The sequence below is a fragment of the Mixophyes fleayi genome, chromosome 4 (assembly GCF_038048845.1).
Source record: "Mixophyes fleayi isolate aMixFle1 chromosome 4, aMixFle1.hap1, whole genome shotgun sequence".
Classification (NCBI taxonomy): domain Eukaryota; kingdom Metazoa; phylum Chordata; class Amphibia; order Anura; family Limnodynastidae; genus Mixophyes; species Mixophyes fleayi.
This window is the reverse complement of record NC_134405.1, coordinates 230,692,183-230,712,007: the sequence shown is the minus strand read 5'-3', so window position 1 is coordinate 230,712,007 and position 19,825 is coordinate 230,692,183. Positions and strand designations below refer to the sequence as shown.

Here is a 19,825-nt window from a genome sequence, read left to right as displayed (position 1 = left end):
GTATATGCAGTGCTCTGTTTGCAAAATGTTGCCCTATGATCAACGCACACAGTTCACAGTAAGTCACTTGTGTGGCATCTGTACTGCCTCGAACTGCTCGTACTGTGAGCAATACAAAAAAAACATCAAACTGGTCCTATAGCATATGCATAAAAGTATCATATGGTTTAAACAAAATGTAAAGGGTTGCAGGTGCTGCTGCACATGTGGATACTATTTTGAATGATGAAAGTCTTAACTGTGTAAGCAACATACTGCAAACCACTTCAGCAAGGCAGCATATAAAGAAATCAAACAGATGAAAGATACAGATCATAAAAGTGTTACAAGTAGGTGGTTAGTACTAAATATTAAGAACCGAAAAACAATTCTTTATTTTATATGGAAAATATTGATTTCCTATAACATGTCTTTGGATACATAGTAAATGTTTTGCTTTCCATACTGCATCTTAAACATAGTGCTAATGTCTATAGATTTGTTAAAACAACCTTGAAAAGCATCTGTGTCCTATTAACATTATGCAGATTTTTTTATATGAATACCCTGGAAATTCCAAAAGCCAGAAAGATAATAAAATAAATAAATGCTGTTGTTTGGTGCGAATATCATACACAGGAAAGTGATCATCAAGTGCCTCCTCTTGCAGGGAAAACAGGAAAACAAGAGGCAGTGGCAGCAGGGTATACAGATATGAGTTAGTATATTTTATGCTCAGTGTTCCATACTGCAGAAGAATGTCTTTAATGTGCATATATATATATATATATATATATATATATATATATATATATATATATATATATATCAATCGAAGTGGGCAGTGTGCTGTTTTGGATGACCAAGAAACAACGTACACAGACAGACTGTCTTTTAATATCTGCATTGGATTGGTCAAGATGAGTTGATGCTGTTTATACGGAGTTATAGCACAAATTAGCTGCATTTTAATTTTCCTTCTGGCACGCTGATACACGGTGTTCTATATAGATTTATCACTGGTGTCATAAATATACTACACTATTCTTTGGTCTTTTCCCTCTATGTTCGCATATGGTTGGAGATGATGGAAGCTATGTAGCATTGATACACCCAGCATTGTGTGATAAGCCTTCAAACTTCTTACATCTGGTACGCATATTTCACATATTGATGATTTGGGGAACACTTCCCAGAGGATACTGCACTATTTGGCGCCCTTTTTCCTTCTGCTTGCTATTTTACAGATTGGTTATATCTGGGGATACCGTCCGGAATTTTGAAGGAAGGCTGCCACCTCTTATGGAGGTAATGTTTATGGACATTGTTTTGGACATTTGATTATTGACTCACAATTCTGATTTGAGTGCCAGTGTTATATTCCAGCTTCTTCTACTATATATATATATATATATATATATATATATATATATATATATATATATATATATATATATATGGAACACCCTGAATGTAAATTTGTATCACTAGCTTAGGGACTTACCTACAGGAGATGCCTTGACGTCCGGCAGTCTGCTGTTGTAGACGAAACGCGTTGAGAGTACTTGCTGTGCTATTGCTGTTCTTACTTATTGAAAGGTGGTGCTGTCCAGAGAGGCTTATTACCTGCTATTAGACATGTAAGTGGCTATCTTTTTTAATAAAGTGTTTTTTGAGATATTACATCGCTGGTCCTTTGTCTATCTTTGTCATTTGAGGACTTCTTTGCCTTATGATTGGGCACTAAAGAGAATGTGACCTGATCGTGCGGTCTATGGAACATCATTTTAGATAAGCGGAAAAGTTTTTATTTCTGGTACGCATGCATATACCCATATACATGTGGATTTGGACCCTTAATTTATGCTGAGGGACTTGTTATTGAATATACACTGGTCCTATGCTGTGGAATCTCCATGTTTGATACATATACACCCCTATTACTTGCACGTGGGTGGTATATATATATTTTGGTCTCTGGTTTCCTCATCACTGGTGCTCAAGTCCCACTGTGGATTCGTGTATGACTCCATTTGCATTATTGTACTACACTATTGTGAGCCTCCTCCTCCATCTTTTTTCTAGATATATATATATATATACATACATATATATATATTGGGTGGCTCTGTGTTCGGCACCAATACTCCAAGTGCCAGATTTTTGCAGGAGATTGTATCTCCAAACAGATGCCTCTGGAGTAGGTTTGGGTGCACTGCTGTCGCAGAGATTTGGTGGGACAGAGAAACCCATCCTTTATCTGAACCGCAAACTTCTACCCGGAGAGAATAAATACTCCATGGTGGAACAGGAGTGCCTAGCCATCAAATGGGCCACCGAGGCTCTCAGGTACTACCAACTGGGTAGGGAATTCACCTTGGCCACTGACCATGCACCACTGAAGTGGATGCACAGGAACAAGGAGGTGAATACCCGGGTAACTAGGTGGTTCCTGGAGCTGCAGCCCTACCACTTCACAGTGGAGCATAAGCCAAGGACTCTGCATACAAATGCAGACACCCTTTCCCGCCAGGATGCGCACTCCGCAGTGTCCGCGTCACCAAGGTTGGCGATGCTAAGGGGAGGGGTATGTGGCAAATATGCCTCTTTGCCACAGTTCCCCTTCAAATTATAAAAAGACAGCTAGTCTGCAGCAGCAGGCTGCAGACAGGGTTAAAGGTTCCCTGGGATCCTCTTTTAGCGCACACACACACACGTGTTCCATATGGGTGTGATTGGTTTGCAGTGATTTGTTGCAGTGTTTGGGGTGGAGGATAAAGACACTGTCTGTATGTGTAGGTGGGACCACCGATGCCAGTAAGTGGCCGGCTTGCAGAGAGGGAAGTAATGTCTAGCTAGATGAAGTTGGTGGGGATTTTTTTGTGTACTGTTTCTGACATGATTGCTGAACCAGCGTTGGAACTGTTTTACCATCCTGACAACTGCCAATAAACAGTTAAATGGTTCAGCATACCTGTGTCGGATTCCTGTGAATGCTGTACTTTCTCACATGTGGTGGCATCGTGGGATCTGTAGGACAGCTAAAACACAGGCATCCTCCCAGCCTCCAGATGCAAGGGTGGTGAGTGGAGTCTGTTAAAAACCACTATAATACATCAAACTGTTGTAATGCTTTGTTTCAAATGTATTGCTGTGAAGAGACAAACCTTTGTACTGGGAACTGATTAGCAGCTGTTTTGGTTGCAAAAGAAAGCAGAAGTTAAACACTGCTGGTCATTGTAGTGCCACACTTATCAAACTGTGAGTTGGGTGTGGTCCAAAAAAACAAACAATTTTTTTTCTGGTTTGTCTGCTATTTACCAGTGAAGGTTTTAAAGCACATGTCAGTTAGGAAAAAAAGGGGTTTAACAACAAACAAAAGCAAATTTAGTTTTCTGGAAATTGTAGTACCACACCTTGTGGGTCACTCAGTTGTGAATTGGGTGTGGTCCAGAAACTTTTTACCTGAATGCGGAGAGAATATAGGTTCCATTTCCCAGCACAAACTCCACTGGGAATGGAAAATATTTTAAGAACCAGGGGCGGGCTGTTCGGGCCGGCCGCCTCGGCCCCCTCCCCCGTCCCGTCCCCCCGTCATTATGATGCAGCCGCATCACGTGTCATGTGATGCGGCCGCCTGTGTGCCCCCCGGGCTGAAACCTCCCAGCCAGTGCCTGTTAATAACCCTAGTGAATGTGGCAGCAGTGCAGGAGGAATATACCCAACTGCTCAGGGGAGACAGGATAGAGAGGCTCCTGTCACCACTATGCTACAGAAATGAACTTCTGATGATGACGTGGAGGCATATCTAATAGCCTGTGAGCGTGCCACCACCCGAGCCAAGTGGCCACCTGGGTCTTGGTCCGAATACATGGCTTCCTATCTTTCAGGAGAAGCACAGCAAACCTATATAGACCTAGATGAGGACAAGGCTGGCGATTATCAGCGGCTGAAAACCGCCATCTTAGCGAGGGTTGGAGTCACCAGAGCAGGGGAGGCCCAACAATATCATGACTGGAGACTATCCAAAGATTTATCAGTTTGGGCCCAGCTTGCTGAACTTGGTAGAACACTAAAGAAGTAGTTAAAGCCAGAAAAGAACACTGCGGGCAGAATGATCAAAATTCTGGCTATTGACCATTGTATCCAGGGTATGGACGAGGGCTCCAAAGGTGGGCACTGCAGGTGGATTCTCAATCATCTGAGGAATTGGCTGCTGTAGTAGAGAGATACAGCGCCTTGCAGCATATGACCAAACCTCCGTTGCCCGCTCCCAAGTTTGTGCCTTGGTCAAAATCTGGCATATGGAACAGTGGACCGGATGTTGGTGAGGAGAGATTGCTTGATAAAAAAAGGTGGCCAAACCTGCATTAAGTCCAATCAGCTTCAAGTGCAAAGAGCCTGGACATTTGAGGGCTCAGTGCCCAACGTTAGTAGAGCCTATGGATTGTTCACTAGTGCACACACAACCAAGCTATCCAAGCTGCTGTACAATGAGTCCGGTTACCGGAAAGTACTGCTTGTTCCGCATGACTGTGTTTGTGAATCACAATCTGGTGCTGGCTCTGGTGGATTCAGGTAGTGAACTGTTCTTGGTTTCCTGCTCCATATTACCAGAGAAACTGATGTATAATCTGCCCAAAGTGTAGGGTACTCTGTGTCCATGGGACTGCCGAGGAATATGACAGGACTCTTTTGCCTATTACTGTGATTGGACAGACAGTAACAATAGCTACGGCCATTGCACCCAAAACTGCCATACCCTTTAATCCTGGGCAGAGACTTTCCACCGTTCAAGCAGATCCTCCAGGAGCGAATCCAGCTGGACACATCGGCAATTGAAGCCCCGTCCGAAAGTCCAGGCTTGATGGAGGAGCTTGAGGGAACAGAAAATGGAAAGCGCCAGGGTCTACTACGAAACTTGAACCAGACAATTCAGGAAAATACAGCTCCTAAGAGGGGGGAGCATAGACAAAGGAGAGCTGCACAACTACCAACGCAGAACCAGATTCTGGCATTGTTCGTTGGTGAGACCTTAGGTGAAGGGGCTACGCCTCCCAATGAGGACTCAGACTGTGCAGTGTTGTCTAACTTGTTTCCACTAAGAGGCAAATATGCCTCTTTGCCAGTTCCCCTATAAGGGAACTGAAAAAAAGACAGCTAGTCTGCAGCAGCAGGTTCCCTGGGATCCTCTTTTAGCACACACACAGGTATTCCACATGGGTGTAATTGGTCTGCTGTGATTTGTTGTACTGCTTGGGGTGGAGGATAAAGACACTGTATGTGTGGGAGGGACTACCAATGTCAGTAAGTGGACGGCTTGCAGACAGGGAAGTAATGTCTAGCCAGATGTAGGTGGTGGGGATGTTTTGTGTACTGTTTACAATATGATTGCTGAACCAGCGGTGGAACTGTTTTACCATCCTGACAACTGCCAGTAAACAGTTAAATGGTTCAGCATGCCTGTGTCGGATTCATGTGAATGCTGTCCTTTCTCACTATATATATATAAATATAAAATATCGCAGTTGTTTTCATTAGAACTATGTTTAAACTCATATGATCATATGGGTTGGGTGCTGATGAAAACGCCGACATCTGTATCCCCGAAATGAAATGATCAGACCGGACCTATAATTCCCGACACAGCTCTAATAGCGACAACTTGGAAAAAAGTTGTGGAACAATTCTAAGGACTGAAGATCCCGGCAGGCTGTTAAGGTGGTAATTTAAGGAGGTGGCTGTACAATTTCTAAACCACATTGTCCAGCCGGCGCCTCCTTAAATTACCACCTTAACAGCACGAATCACTGTGTGGCCCTTCAAAGTGACGTCTTTGCAGCCTGCAGGGCTCTTCATTGCTCGGAATTGTTTCACGTCTTTCTTCAACTGTCTCTATTAGTGCTGTGTCGGTACATACAGCTTCAATCTCATCATGTCAGGGATACCGATGTCTGCGTTTCCATCATCGATATCATGACTACCACCGGATCATTTTTGATTTTGTCTTTCATTAGAGTCAGTCAGATGGCTCAGTGGTTAGCACTTCTGCCTCACAGCACTGGGGTCATGAGTTTGATTCCCAACCATGGCCTTATCTGTGTGGAGTTTGTATGTTCTCCACATGTTTGCGTGGGTTTCCTCCGGGTGCTCCAGTTTCCTCCCACATTCCAAAAACATACTAGTAGGTTGACTGCTATCAAAATTGACCCGTCTCTCTCTCTCTCTCTGTGTGTGAATTTGATTTGAATTCTCGTTATTGATATAGTATTGTAACAAAATATCCAATCCATTTATTTCTGGTTTTCCTTGCATACCTGTATCAATTTTGTACTGTAAGTGCACTGATGTGTAGCTTGGACTGTTCCATCCCTATACTATTTTTATGATATACTTTATGTGCACTATATTATTAAAAAGCCTGACGTTTTTCACTGCTTATCTTGGTTACAATGTCCTAAAATTGAACAAACAGGTTGAGATATTTGGTAATTTTCTATATTGGAAATGATTGCTGGTACATTTACAGGGCATGCTTAAAATATAATAATAATAATCCGCTGATGACTATCAATCTATATGTCTGAGATCACTTGCAGACCTCAAAAAATGGGACTCATGTGATGAGTGCTTGGCTCATAAACCATGTGAGTTAAACTGTATTTGAAACCTTATAATATAGCTCAAAACAACACCAGGTGATCAAAATTGCAAAGGGGGTGAAAAAATGACTGTACATCTCCCCCTGCACTGGACCGATAAATTTAAGTACTTGGGTATCTGGATCTCAAACAATACGTCCTGATATTTTGAATATAATATTGAGCCTCAAATTGACTCTTTAAAAGATAGGATGCAAGCTTGGAAGAAGTTGCCAATCAGGGTCACAGGGCGTATCAATCTCATTAAAATGATTCTACAGCTGAAATTTTTATATGTCCTGCAGCAATAACCTGTTTATGTCCATAAAGCTGCTTTCCAGAAGATAGATCATTATATAGTGTCCTTGGTATGGGCAGGCAAGAGGGCATGTGTTAAGCTCACCACTGTATGCCAATCTAGAAGAATGGGTTCGTTATACTATTATGCCTCACAATTGGCACACATTAGACAATGGGTTACATTTAGATCTCACAATGACCTACATGATTACTTACTTGCTGAAGAAGGCTTCTCTTATGTATGGATCCATTTCCTTATGACAAATAGACACCATAGGCGATGTTCCCCTTTGCTGTCTCAGGCAATGAAAATATGGCACCTTTCATCCAGGCTCATTGATCGTTCCGGATATGATGCAGAAACCCCCCTTTGATTCAATACTAACCTTGATGAGCTTTTAGTAGATACCAAGCTTGCCTGGCACAGGTTTGGGATCTACTGTCTGGGTCAACTCTATGAGGGAGGGTCTCTGATCATTTGACCAACTTAAATTGGCGCATTGGCATTCCTAGGACCTACTTTTACAGATATCTACAAATTCGACGTGCACTTTTGAATTTAGAGATTCTGTCTCACAGCTGTTGAGCGATCCAATCCGACTCTATTAATGCGCCTCGGACCTTGTCATTATATTTCCTTAGTTTATTCATATCTACTAGATGAGCTGAATATTGATGGCCACCCTCAACTACAAACTGACTGGGAGACAGATCTAGGATTATTAGATGATAGGGACTGGAGTAGAGCAACTGAGTGTGCTTATAAAGTCACTGCATCAAGCAAAATTTAGGAAAATACTTTTTTTTTTTTTTGTAATGCATAGGACTTACCTTACTCCTGCTCATCTCTTTAAATTTAGCAGAAGTGGTAACCTGTCTTAAATGTGGCAGCTTCTGGCATATGCTGTGGGATTGCTCTCATGTAGGTACATTCACAGGCGAAGTCATGAATTGTATAATGAAACGTAATTTTGAATTTTCATCTACTAGTCCAAATTTTTGCTTATGTCTAACCGAAAAGATAAACTAATTTGACATCTATTGTCAACTCTCTTTATGTTGGATAAAATTATTATTGTCAAAAAAATGGATGGCACCAGAGCGTCCGTTCCTCAGTGATTGGATTAATCTGATCAATGATATAGTTGATCACCAAAGATACATGTATACGAGTCAGAAAAAATTAGAAAAATATGAGAAAATCTGGTATCGTTGGCAGAAATCACCATTTGTTATTGAAAAACTAAAAGTTGGACTGTTCCTGATAGAATGTGTTAGCTGGAGAGGCTCCCAATCATTATAGTTTCTCAAAAATAATAAACACATTGTTTGCTTTAAAAAAAAAAAAAAAAAAACATTACTTACACTGCAATTGTTTTTGCTGTCTCCTTGCAGCTTTTCCCCTCCACCAACTAACACAATTTCATACAGGTAAGAATGGGCTAATGTATTTGCAAACTGATCACCAGGTACTGGTTCAAAAAATATTTATTACCATAATATACAACCAACTAATCATCATCATCAAATATGAGGTGATATCTCAGGTCTTGATAGGTCCAATACATCCAGGTGCTTAATAAGCTAGTCATGCTTAGATCGTGTCATATGGCGATCGTTGAACACTTGGAGGACTCGGCTCGTATAAACAGTGGTAGCTGTGCTTTAAAACATGTGAAGAAGCCACATCTGTCCCTATTTTATACAACAGTGGGGAGCTCAGATCAAGCGAGTGTCTCTTCAAGGAGCAATTGTGAAATAAATCTGCTTGCATAACAAATCTCCTCAAAGTTCATTCATCAATATCCCTATTGCTAGGACTATAAAACATTATAAAGTTCTTAGTGGTAGGTCGAATGGGAGAGATAGGGATATAGGATTAGTATGATATTGTTCAATTAAATTAATATAAAATAATCAAACTAAATATGAGATGTAGGAACCCACATGGAGGGATATTAGGTTTTGGTGAATCAATGGCTTTAAATGTTCAAGGGGATTAGTCTTATGAAAGACTTTTAAGAATAAATTAACACTGATGTGGGAGTGGCTACGCTGAACATAAAGAGATTGTGTGGCACAATTGCGAAGTTTGAAGATGGTTTATAGTTCTAGATCCATCTTCAGTCCTTTAGGATTTTGCAAAAATGATCTGATATATTGTGTGCATCCACAGCCTTCTTTATATTCCTTAAATTTAATTTAAATGGATCCAATGGTTTACTCTATGTACAGGAGTCCACAGGGACATTCAACTGGATGCGACAATAGCAGGGGCATCTGTCAAGAAATCTGATGTTTGACATTCTATTTGGTTTAAGCTGAACAGCTTGGAAAGTTTCATGCTACTATAACCAAGTAAGTTCCAGTTTGAACATCTCCCACAATGAGAGATGTGCTCTGATGTGGCTTTCAACCCATTGTTTTGTTTTTTAAATCAGGTGCTTTTTTGTACATTATTTTTATGTGAGGGGGGATAGTGTTTCAACAAGGTCTTCATCCTTCAAAAGTATTGCCTAGCGGTTTTTTTTTTGGGTTTTTTTTAAGATGCGCTTAGCGTGCCATATAGAGCTGCTATGTTGTGTAATAAAGTAGACCTTTTTGCTCTGTGTGCTGTTCTGTCTTTTTGTTTTATAGGCTAGTAAGGAGTTTGTGCATTTTGCTTGTTCCACTAGTCTCTAGTCATATTTCTTACCTATGAATTCTTGTTTAAGCATTCAGCCTCTGAACAGTTACACCTCAATCTTTTAAATTACCCAGCTTGTATGTTGTTCAACTAATTTGAGTGATGACCACTGGCTGCTAAAGATGGATCTGTTCTCAGCAACCTTTTTTTAAACTGTTTTTGTCTCCAATTTGTTACCTATAAAAATGTAAAGGTCAAAAAATTCCACTTTACTATGTTGTGTTCTTATTCAAGTATTCAACGAGCTCCTGGAGTGATTCTTCACTTCCTCACCAAAAGAAAAGTATATCATCTATATAACATCGCCACAGGGATATATTCAATCTGTATCCATGGTCTCTCCAGCTGTAATCCTCCTCCCATTTACTCATCCAGAGGTTGGCATAACTCAGAGCAAACCTTGTCCCCATAGCTGTACCTTCCACCTGGAAGTGAAATTTCCCCTCAAACTATAAATAATTATGAATCAAGATAAAACTAATCCTTTTCAATAAGAAATCTGTCTAGATCGTGTTTTATACACTCTATCCATTTCTCGTGAACAATAAGTCTATAAGGATGTTACATTGCTCATAACAAACCAACGGTCTTGGGTCTATTCTACCACTTTCAGTAATCTTAAAACCTTGTGTGGTGCTCTGCATATATAACCTCTGTTTTCACATGGCTCTGAAGAAAATGATCTATATATTGCAAGAGATTCGATGTTAACACATTGATTCAAGCAATAATTGGTCTTCCCGGGCAAGTAAAGCCTTTATGTATGTTTGGTAGGTGATAAAATACAGGATGCATTGTGTTTAGGAAGTCAAACTCTGCCTTCAGCAAAATACCTTCCTCTAAACCCTTCGCAAAAAGTAGACATGATTCTTTTCAGAAGCTTTTAGGTGGGGCCTGCCTTCAATTTTATTTCCGTTTCTGAATCTACATCATAAAGGCAAACAACATTCTTGCAATCTACTACGTTAAGAACCACGATCAATGTCGCCCTTACCGCAACTGGTGTGATTATTATATTGCCATTCTTTCTCAGGTCTTTTAAACCTTCCAATTCCCATTTATTCACAGGGCTGTTGTAAATCTGCTACATCCACATCTTAAATGGTGCAACCCCTATTTCAACAAATCAGAATGTGTCATCTGGTTCCTTTTTGCATCCTCTCTTACAAAACATTTAAATAAAATAAGCAATGTTACAAGCAGCAGAGCATGGTTTAGAAGGTACTGGGTATAAGGTGCTATTGACAGAACACACTTAACATAGTATAACTCTATAAAAGGTTGTGGATGCAAGCAGATAAAACTATTTGCAAACTTCTTTTGTTCAGAAAGAAGAAAAGTGAATGGAAACAGAACCTTTACTTAAAAAGAAATACATATAAACGCCCATGAAGAATTTACACTTCTCTCCACTCCAGCCACATGCTGCACAGTATTAGCCTGCTCCCCTGTTGTAGATACCACATATCTGTAATTGAGATCTAACAGGAATTATGTAGGAAAGAAGCTCTACATATATAGTGTACACATACATTCTACCATGCCATTCCTTTTGGAGGTTTGGATTTGCCTTTTTTTGCACGCTGGGTTCTCAGCTTCTTTCTCTGCCTTGGATTCATCCATACAGGGTACTGACCATGCTGATCTAAAAGGCTTTTCTTGTTCCGTTTTAAATCCGTGTCCATCTTCATGGCATCACCTAAGGTGGCAGGGATGAGAGAGAAAAAAAAAAAAAAAGCACAATTTTTAAATTTTGATAGAGAAGGGATCTCATATTTCTGAGTAATTCATTCTAAAGTTATGCTAGAGCGAAATTGGCAGGACCCTAGATGAGAGAGAATGTAGAGAACATATGTTACATTAATGATCGACTAGAAGTAAGTACTTTCTACAAGTTTTAATGTATCTAAGCAATACATGTCATTTGACTATACAAAAAAGTTTAAGAGTTTTCCTCTCTACACGTTCGGCACAAATGAACTTGTCCTTAATTTAAAATCCAGCTTTTTTTTTCACCCCTTCCACCAACCACCACCAATGTTTAGGGTCTCATGTTTTCGAAACTCTGCTTTTTAAAAGGGTCACAGAAATCTTTGTCACTCATTTTATTTTCATTAAAATTAGAACTGTATTGTAGAACGGAGGCATGAACGAGCGCTACTGAGGGTGAAAGGGGCCACCACGCCTACGTTAGATGCTATCCTTGTCTCTACTGCTCACTTATCCTAGAGTGCTCGCCCAAGGATGACTTATTGTCTTAAGATTTTACGCTTAATGTAATGCCATGGTAAAAGCTGAACACATTTTTCTTTATACCTTGGAGAACATCTATTCTTATATACCTCTCCCTACCATAATTTTGCACCCCCTAAAAAGCTTGCAGCCAATTCAGCCTATTGCATAGCCAGGCCCTGACCATACATGCTGCAACACTGCAGTGGATATAGAGCAGTGTTGTATACAAGGCATGTATATATTGCTTTTGATAATACATCTTTTAGAATCTATAGGATTGTTACCATTCAGGAATACAAAATCAAGTCAAAAATATGGAGACGAATGCATACTGTACTTATAACTAAAACTTCCTCATAGGGGAGATTCAATTAGCCACGACGTTACTACAGTAAAAATATCTGCTCATTTTCCCTCGCACCTCGAAGGGGTGTAAGGAAAACGGATATTTTGTTAAAAATATCCGCCGCAAAATGTCTCTGGAATGCCCGTGAGACATTTTGCGGCTAATTGAATCTACCCCGTATAGTCTGTCACAGAGGAATCTGCACTAGCATACTGAAGCAACGTCTACAGCTTGCCCGGTAGTAGGTCTTCTGTTACAGGTGCATTTCTTTGGAATACAGAGATATAAATGCTAGGTCAGGAATCTGTTGGAGTCTTGAACTACTTTCTTTAAATTAGTCATTGTGTTATAGGCCCATAGGACTACGGTATCATTTTGCAGAGGCCACATACTTTAGAATCTGAAGCAGGGAACTTTACATAAAAAATAACTACCAGTATTTGTTGGGAGAAGGACACTATTTGTATACACGGATTGTTGAAATTATGTTCTAATGTATACTTATCCCATTTGAACTTATAAATTGCTTTTAAATGATTTAACACTAAATATTCTCCAGGCATATTTGGGTTCTGACAACAGAAAATAAGGGTTGCGATGTTTTATTCTTATCCTAAAGTAGACAACCCCTTTAAAAGGCAATGTTATATAAATAGATGCGATACACAAAAAAAAAAAAAAATTGGTAAATTAACATGACTGAGATCTTGGTAAGCTCAAAGTTATAAATGCTGTGGGCCTTTAAATAAATAAAAATTGGCAATGTAAAGCTTAATGAATCAAAAATGTTGTGTTCCTTTGTAAGAGATTGTGCCTATTTCTTTATAGCATAAAACAAATCCAACTGATCAGCATTCAGTGGAATAATTCTATGGTACATCACTAATAGAAAGTACAAAACAAAACATGCTATAATTTCTTTTTGCAATTTGTAACACTGCAGAATGCCCAAAAAATGTCAGATTAAATTCTACAGAGGGCAGTGAAATAAATACAAAACATAGCATATTCAGGACACACACAGAAAAACAAATGTCTTCTGCGGAGATGGAGACCAATAGCATATTAAAACACACAAAATTTATAGATAGACACAAAGTGGGTTCAGGGAGAATTCAGTCCACTGCGAGGCCCCATGCCGGATGTTCGGTAACTAAAACACTGCAAGCAAAAATCAGCCGTTTTTGGTACCGTAAAGCCAGACCTCGCATTGAAATGAATGTGTGTGAATTTCAAGTTGACCGTTTTTGGGTTTTTTTGCTTTGTGTTAGTTCTCCCCTTCCACCGATTAGCATGGTAACAGATTTCCCAGCACGATAGCCTGGAGAACTGTGTTATCATTGGTGACCATCAGAGTTTGGGAGGTCTTACTAAAAAGGTATGATGATCGTTCAAGAGTTAATAAGCTAGTTCTGTCCACAAACATGGATGGTAATACTTTCTATTTAAGTGTATGGGGTATATGTATATATGAACTTGCACAATACAATTTGACGTCTTATATTAAAGGACAATAATTACCAACAATGTTTGTTTATTGAAAGCATTTACCCACTCCTGGAAGTCCTTGAAATTTCACACATTCGTCGCTTTTAGGCCACAATGGAAAGGAAAAATCTAAAGACACCTTGATTGGATACTAGGTTTGAGTCTACAAAGCATTCACGATTTCCCTGTAAGGAAGCACATGAATCCTTACATTCAGTGGTGAAATACAGGCAGATTGAGATGTAACAGCTGACTAGGCTGATCATGTGACTGACTTACATCATAAAAAGACTTTGTGATGCAACTTTGCTTTGGGATAAAAATGCACTGCTTGGCATACAACAGTCATCATCAGCCGAGTCTGAGCTGTATATCATACACTTAGAGGTTGGGGGGGATTCAATTAACTGCAAAGTGTCTCCGGAACTTCTCCAAGACACTTCGCAGCAGAGATTTGACAGAAGTCTCCACTTAGTTTTCCTCGCACTTCGAAAATGAGGGGAGATTTCTGCCATAATTGCCAGCAATGTGCGCGGCACGATGTCTGCGCACCATCTTAGTCACTGCAATAAACATGTGTGCTTGTGTCTGGCGATAGGACATCTCACAGATTAAGGCAAGTTTATATATCTCTAGTTGTTATATGAAAATAACGTCAAAGTAACATCAGTCACACATTTGTGATATGTATGAAAAAATTGTCTAACATCATCATCTGTGTGTATGTTAGGGAATTTAGACTGTGAGCTCTAATGGGGCAGAGACTGATGTAAGCGAGTTCTCTGTACAGCAATGCGGAATTAGTGGCGCTAAATAAATGGTGGTGATGATGATCATCCTAAAAGGAAAACTCACAAACGATTAAGCTGCCTAAAATGGTCCATTAATTATTGTGAACACCAAAGACACCACTACAACTGCCAATGAGTCCCCACTACCAGATGCATGTACAGGCATCCGACGCCTTGCAGTACCTTGGCACACTGTACAGACATGGCCAAAAGTTTTGAGAATGACACAAATATTATTTTTCATTTTTAAGTCTGCTGTCTCAGTTTTTATGATGGCAATTTGCATATACTCCAGAATGTCATGAAGAGTGATCAGATGAATTGCAATTCATTTCAAAGTCCCTCTTTGCCATGACAATGAACTTTATCCCAAAAACATTTTGACTGCATTTCAGCCCTACCACAAAAGGACCACTTGATATCAGGTCAGCGATTCTCTCGTTAATACAGGCGAGAGTGTTGACAAGGACAAGGCTGGAGATCACTCTGTCATGGTGACCGAGTTAGAATAACAGACTGGAATCTTTAAAAAGAGGGTGGTGCTTGAAATCATTGTTCTTCCTCTGTTAACCATGTTATCTGCAAGGAAACACCTGCAGTCATCATTGCTTTGGAAAAAAAGGGCTTCACAAGCAAAGATATTGCTGCTAGTAAGATTGCACCTAAATCAACCATTTATCGGATCATCAAGAACTTCAAGGAGTGAGGTTCAATAGTTGTGAAGAAGGCTTCAGGGCGATCAAGAACGTCCAGCAAGCGCCAGGGCCGTCTCCTAAAGTTGATTCAGCTGTGGGAGCGGGGCACTACCAGTGCAGAGCTTGCTCAGGAATTGCAACAGGCAAGTGTGAGTGCAACTGCACGCACAGTGAGGCAAAGACTTTTGGAGGATGGCTTGGTGTCAAGAAGGCCAGCAAAGAAGCCACTTCTCTCCAGGAAAAACATCAGGGACAGACTGATATTCTGTGAAAAAGGTACAGGGACTGGACTGCTGAGGGCTGGAGTAAAGTCATTTTCTCTGATGAATCCCCTTTCATATTGTTTGGGGCATCTGGAAAAACGCTTGTCCGGAAAAGGAAAGGCGAGTGCTACCATCAGTCCTGTATCATACCAACAGTAAAGCATCCGGAGACCATTCATATGTGGGGTTGCTTCTCAGCCAAGGGATGGGCTCATTCACAATTTTGCCTAAGCACACAGCCATGAATAAAGAATGGTACCAAAACATCCTCCAAGAGCAAATTCTCCCAACCATCCAAGAACAGTTTGGTGACGAACAATGCCTTTTCCAGCATAATGGAGCACCTTGCTATAAGGCAAAAGTGATAACTAAGTGGCTCAGAGATCAAACATTTTGGGTCCATGGCCAGGAAACTCCCCAGACTTTAATCCCATTGAGTACTTGTGGTCAATCCTCAAGAGGTGGGTTGACAAACAAAAACCTACAAATTCTGACAAACTCCAAGCATTGATTAGGCAAGAATGGGCGACATCAGTCAGTATGTGACCCAGAAGTTGATTGACAGCATGCCAGGGCAAATTACAGAGGTCTTCAAAAAGAAGGGTCAACACTGCAAATATTGACTCTTCGCATAAACTTAATGTAATTGTCAATAAAAGCCTTTGACACTTATGAAATGCTTGTAATTTTACTTCAGTATACCATAGCAACATCTGACAAAAAGGTCTAAAAACATTGAAGCAGCAAACTTTGTGAAAAACAATACTTATGTCATTCTCAAAACTTTTGGCCATGACTGTATGCAAAAGATTGATCATCTGCCCTGCTGAGCCTTTACCTGTAGTCCACAGCTCTATGTCCCCACTCTGATTTCTTATTTTCAGCTATGAGTAAGAAGGGAATAAGAGTGGCTGTGATGGGAACAGCTGCCTGCCAAAGCACATGACCTGCTCTGCAAAACGCTGGAAAGTCACATAGCACATCTCATTGAAGAAGGAGTGGAGTCTGCACCATCCTCCATCCTCTGAGTGACAAGGTCAGTTGAAGGTCTGATTGTCATATGGGGGCATTTTGTGGCAAGTGGTGGCCTGAGGGCATGTAGAAGGTATGAGGGGCATGGCTTTTTTTTTTTTTGTAATACCGAGATAAAGGTTGGAGGGCCACAAATGCGGCCCTTAAAGTGTATCACATTGTAAATTGGAGATGGGCAAACAATTTACCAGTTAACTGTTTACTGCAATCTGCAACAACATTCTCTATTGGTTTATGAGGATCTACTGCAGCATGAATGACAGATGCCCTTTACCCATGTAATATATATTAATTTGGTGAGTGAACTTGAGTGTGTATATTGATAATGTGTATATTTATAAGATAGATGTATAATTACAACACTGACCCGCTTGTATGTTGAGTTTTGAAAATCATAAGCCATTTTACCATTATGCCGAATTACCAATTTGGTTCAGTACTCTTAAGATACAAATACTACTTAAACATGTATAGAGGAGCAATTATACACCACAGTAAAAAAAATAATACAACACAGACACTGTCTGCTATGCAATTTTCCTAGTGAGAACACATACGAGTTAGTGGACAGTGCAATGAATAATTTAAATATAATTTATAATTTTGTATTTAAATATGATCAAAATGTGTCAGTCAAACATAAGAAATGTCTTAAGTTTTGGTTTGTGCTTGTGAATGTGGCCCAGTGTATGGAAACAAAACCATACTTTAGCTCAGAGACACTCACCTTCTGTTGCTTGAACTTCCATTTCATTTTTCTCTTTCACTTTCTCAGCAGTCACAACAGTTGCAATATCTTTCACATCGTTCATCAGTACATCTGTATTTGCTTTTGATAATACATTTTTTAAGCGGACAAGTTCTTTTGGGGCATTTTTCTTCCTCTTCTCAGCCCGCATCTTTCTCTTCCATTTACTTCTTAGACTTTTAGCCATTTTTCCTATGTGGATAATAAAATGCTTTGTTAGTGCAAATAAGAGCTGCACAACACCAGACTAGCAATAATCAAACTGATTGTTATCCAATTATAAAACAACAATTATTTTATATAGGAGAACCCCTGTATTTTATAGGTTATGTATATTTATCTGATAACCATATAACTACATTCTTTGTATGCCTTTAACGTTTATATTTCATATCAAATATGTTCATAATTATGTTATGAGAGAATTCATAATTCATTGCATACTAGAATGGTTATATATTAACACTTCTGCCTTACAACATCTGACATATGAAGAGGGGTCTCCTCTAATCAAAGTATTTTACTTGAAACCACAGCTCTAGGAATAAACTCCAAAAGGAAGGCTTCACCTCACTTTGCTGTGTTGCAGTTTGGGGTTTTTTTGCTTTTTAATTTTAAAGCATGGTTGACTGCCAAACGACCTTGAAAAAGAAGCAATTCGAAACACGTTGGTGTGAGTGGCGAATTTACAGCAGCTGTGTGATCCATACCTAGGAGCTGGAGGAACCGCTATGCTCGGTCGAATAACATCATTGTCTGCAGACACTTGCTAGTTTCTATATGCTTGTATTCCATCAATACAGGGTAAGTAGATACCCTTAGAGGACTTCTGGATATCGCATTTGGAGGCTGCTGTCTTTTAAAGATTTGTGATATGTTTAAAGCCACATATATCAAAACTGAAGATTAAATATGATCAGCGCTCCTAAGATCTGCTTCCCAATATGTACACACTAGAAGAGGGTTCACACTCTTCCCATTCAAACAAAATATAAAAACACATCAATGGTGTACATACATTAAGCGACAATCTTAAACACATCAGAGTTTGAGGCACTTTTCTTCAATATAGCGAACACCAGCAATCTAATTTTTTTCTTACTGTTTAAAGCCAGTCAAAATCTGGTAATAAAGATTAAGTTTTTATTAAATCACATCCTTGATGATTTTTATGCTATATGTTTTATTTTATTAAGTTTGAGTTTTGGGAAAAAAAGGCTATTGTCCTCAAATGCTCTAAGCCAGTTTAAATCTGGCAGTAAAGATTATAGATCTTTTATGGATTGATTTCTCTGGTTATAACAGATATAGAAGATAATAGTTTCTGAATTATCTGCCATTATTATAAGATATGCTTTCTTGTAATAGAGGGAAAAAAAATCCATTCTCTTGGATGTTATTCTGTATGCAGTGTGTATATAAGTTACACTATATTTTTTTCTGTTTTTACTTTTTTTTTTATGTCAACATGGGAAAGATAAAAGAACAATACATATTATACCAAGAAAGAACATTTTTATTTAAAGAGACACTTATTATAGACACTTTTATATTATTTTTTGATATTATTACTTGTGAGCACGTATATTTTTATATATTCCTTTTTTTTTATTTTTCACTGATTTTCACCAGCACAATTGTGGCACTAGAATTTTGTTTTACTTTTGGCAAGCACTTAACTGATAACCTAAAGAAGAAGAAAATATTGGCCAACATCCTTCTGAAATAAAGCATAAGGTCACATGTATAACACACCACATTACCCTAAAGGCACTTCAGCTTTGAGATTGATGCATACATTAAAAAGCTGTATTAGGATAGGTTAACTGGGTTTATTATTTGTTATTTAAGTTTTTCCTGAAGATCTTTTCTGGATGGAAAACCACAGCATTCGGAAACACTAATGTGACACCAACGTAAAGCATACTTTCTAAGGCTTAGCCAAGTGTAAAATGAAAATGAGGACCACAAGAGACAAAGATAAAACAAAGTATCCATAGCTTTCAACATTTCACTAGAATATCCAGGATTACTTTTCATATCACAGACAACGCAGTCCAAGTGGACCTCCGAGAATTACAATCCCCACCATTACATAATTTTAGTAAGTAACCACAATAACGCCCATAGGAGACGTGGCTACACCTTGCATACTTAGTAAGTAAATGTGTTATGTGCAGTTTATCAGTGTTGAAATATATTGGCAGATACATTTTCAATTTACTAAACCTGGATAGGCCCATGGAAATTATAGAGTTTGTCATGTATAAGTATTATACACGGATTACCCCAGGTGTGTTGCTGTATATCTGTTACGCACATAAATACAACTTAGATGGGTAAGACGAAAAAACACAATTACTACACACATGTACAGCAGAATTCCTCACCTTCCCGTGGAGCCTTAGTACACCACGCTGCACACACTTCCCCGGATATGCTCTGACCAGCACAGCGAACACTAGAGACAAACGAAGAGTCTCCACGACAGAGCTGTAGGACGCAGACATTTTCCCTGTGAGACACGAAATCTCACAACCCTTTGTGTTTACAAACTTCTGCTCTGTTGCACGACCGCATCGTGCCCTGGATGGCAGTTCCACAGACCTTGAGAAATAGAA

At 39.4% G+C, this 19,825-nt stretch overlaps 1 protein-coding gene and 1 pseudogene across 2 annotated transcripts; both read right to left on the bottom strand.

Moving 5' to 3' along the window:
- LOC142150801 (uncharacterized) overlaps positions 1 to 19,825 on the bottom strand; it is a 712,033-nt pseudogene that overhangs the window by 278,725 nt on the left and 413,483 nt on the right.
- LLPH (LLP homolog, long-term synaptic facilitation factor) lies at positions 10,947 to 19,709 on the bottom strand. Of its 2 annotated transcripts, none has more exons than XM_075209445.1 (3): positions 19,574 to 19,709; positions 17,184 to 17,396; positions 10,947 to 11,305 (listed from the first exon to the last, which is right to left on the bottom strand). In XM_075209445.1, exons 2-3 carry the CDS (start codon positions 17,389 to 17,391, stop codon positions 11,142 to 11,144), a joined length of 372 nt encoding a protein of 123 aa, XP_075065546.1. In that variant the 5' UTR covers positions 17,392 to 17,396; positions 19,574 to 19,709; the 3' UTR covers positions 10,947 to 11,141. The 2 variants fall into 2 exon arrangements, with proteins under 2 accessions (XP_075065546.1, XP_075065545.1); XM_075209444.1 differs by having other exon boundaries at positions 19,595 to 19,701.

Bases quoted from the DNA above. Each gene is read 5' to 3' on its own strand.
- LLPH (XM_075209445.1), bottom strand. From the start codon at position 17,391: ATGGCTAAAAGTCTAAGAAGTAAATGGAAGAGAAAGATGCGGGCTGAG. The intron at 11,306-17,183 runs GTGAGTGTCTCT...CTGCCACCTTAG, and splicing joins GGAAGTTCAAGCAACAGAAG to GTGATGCCATGAAGATGGAC.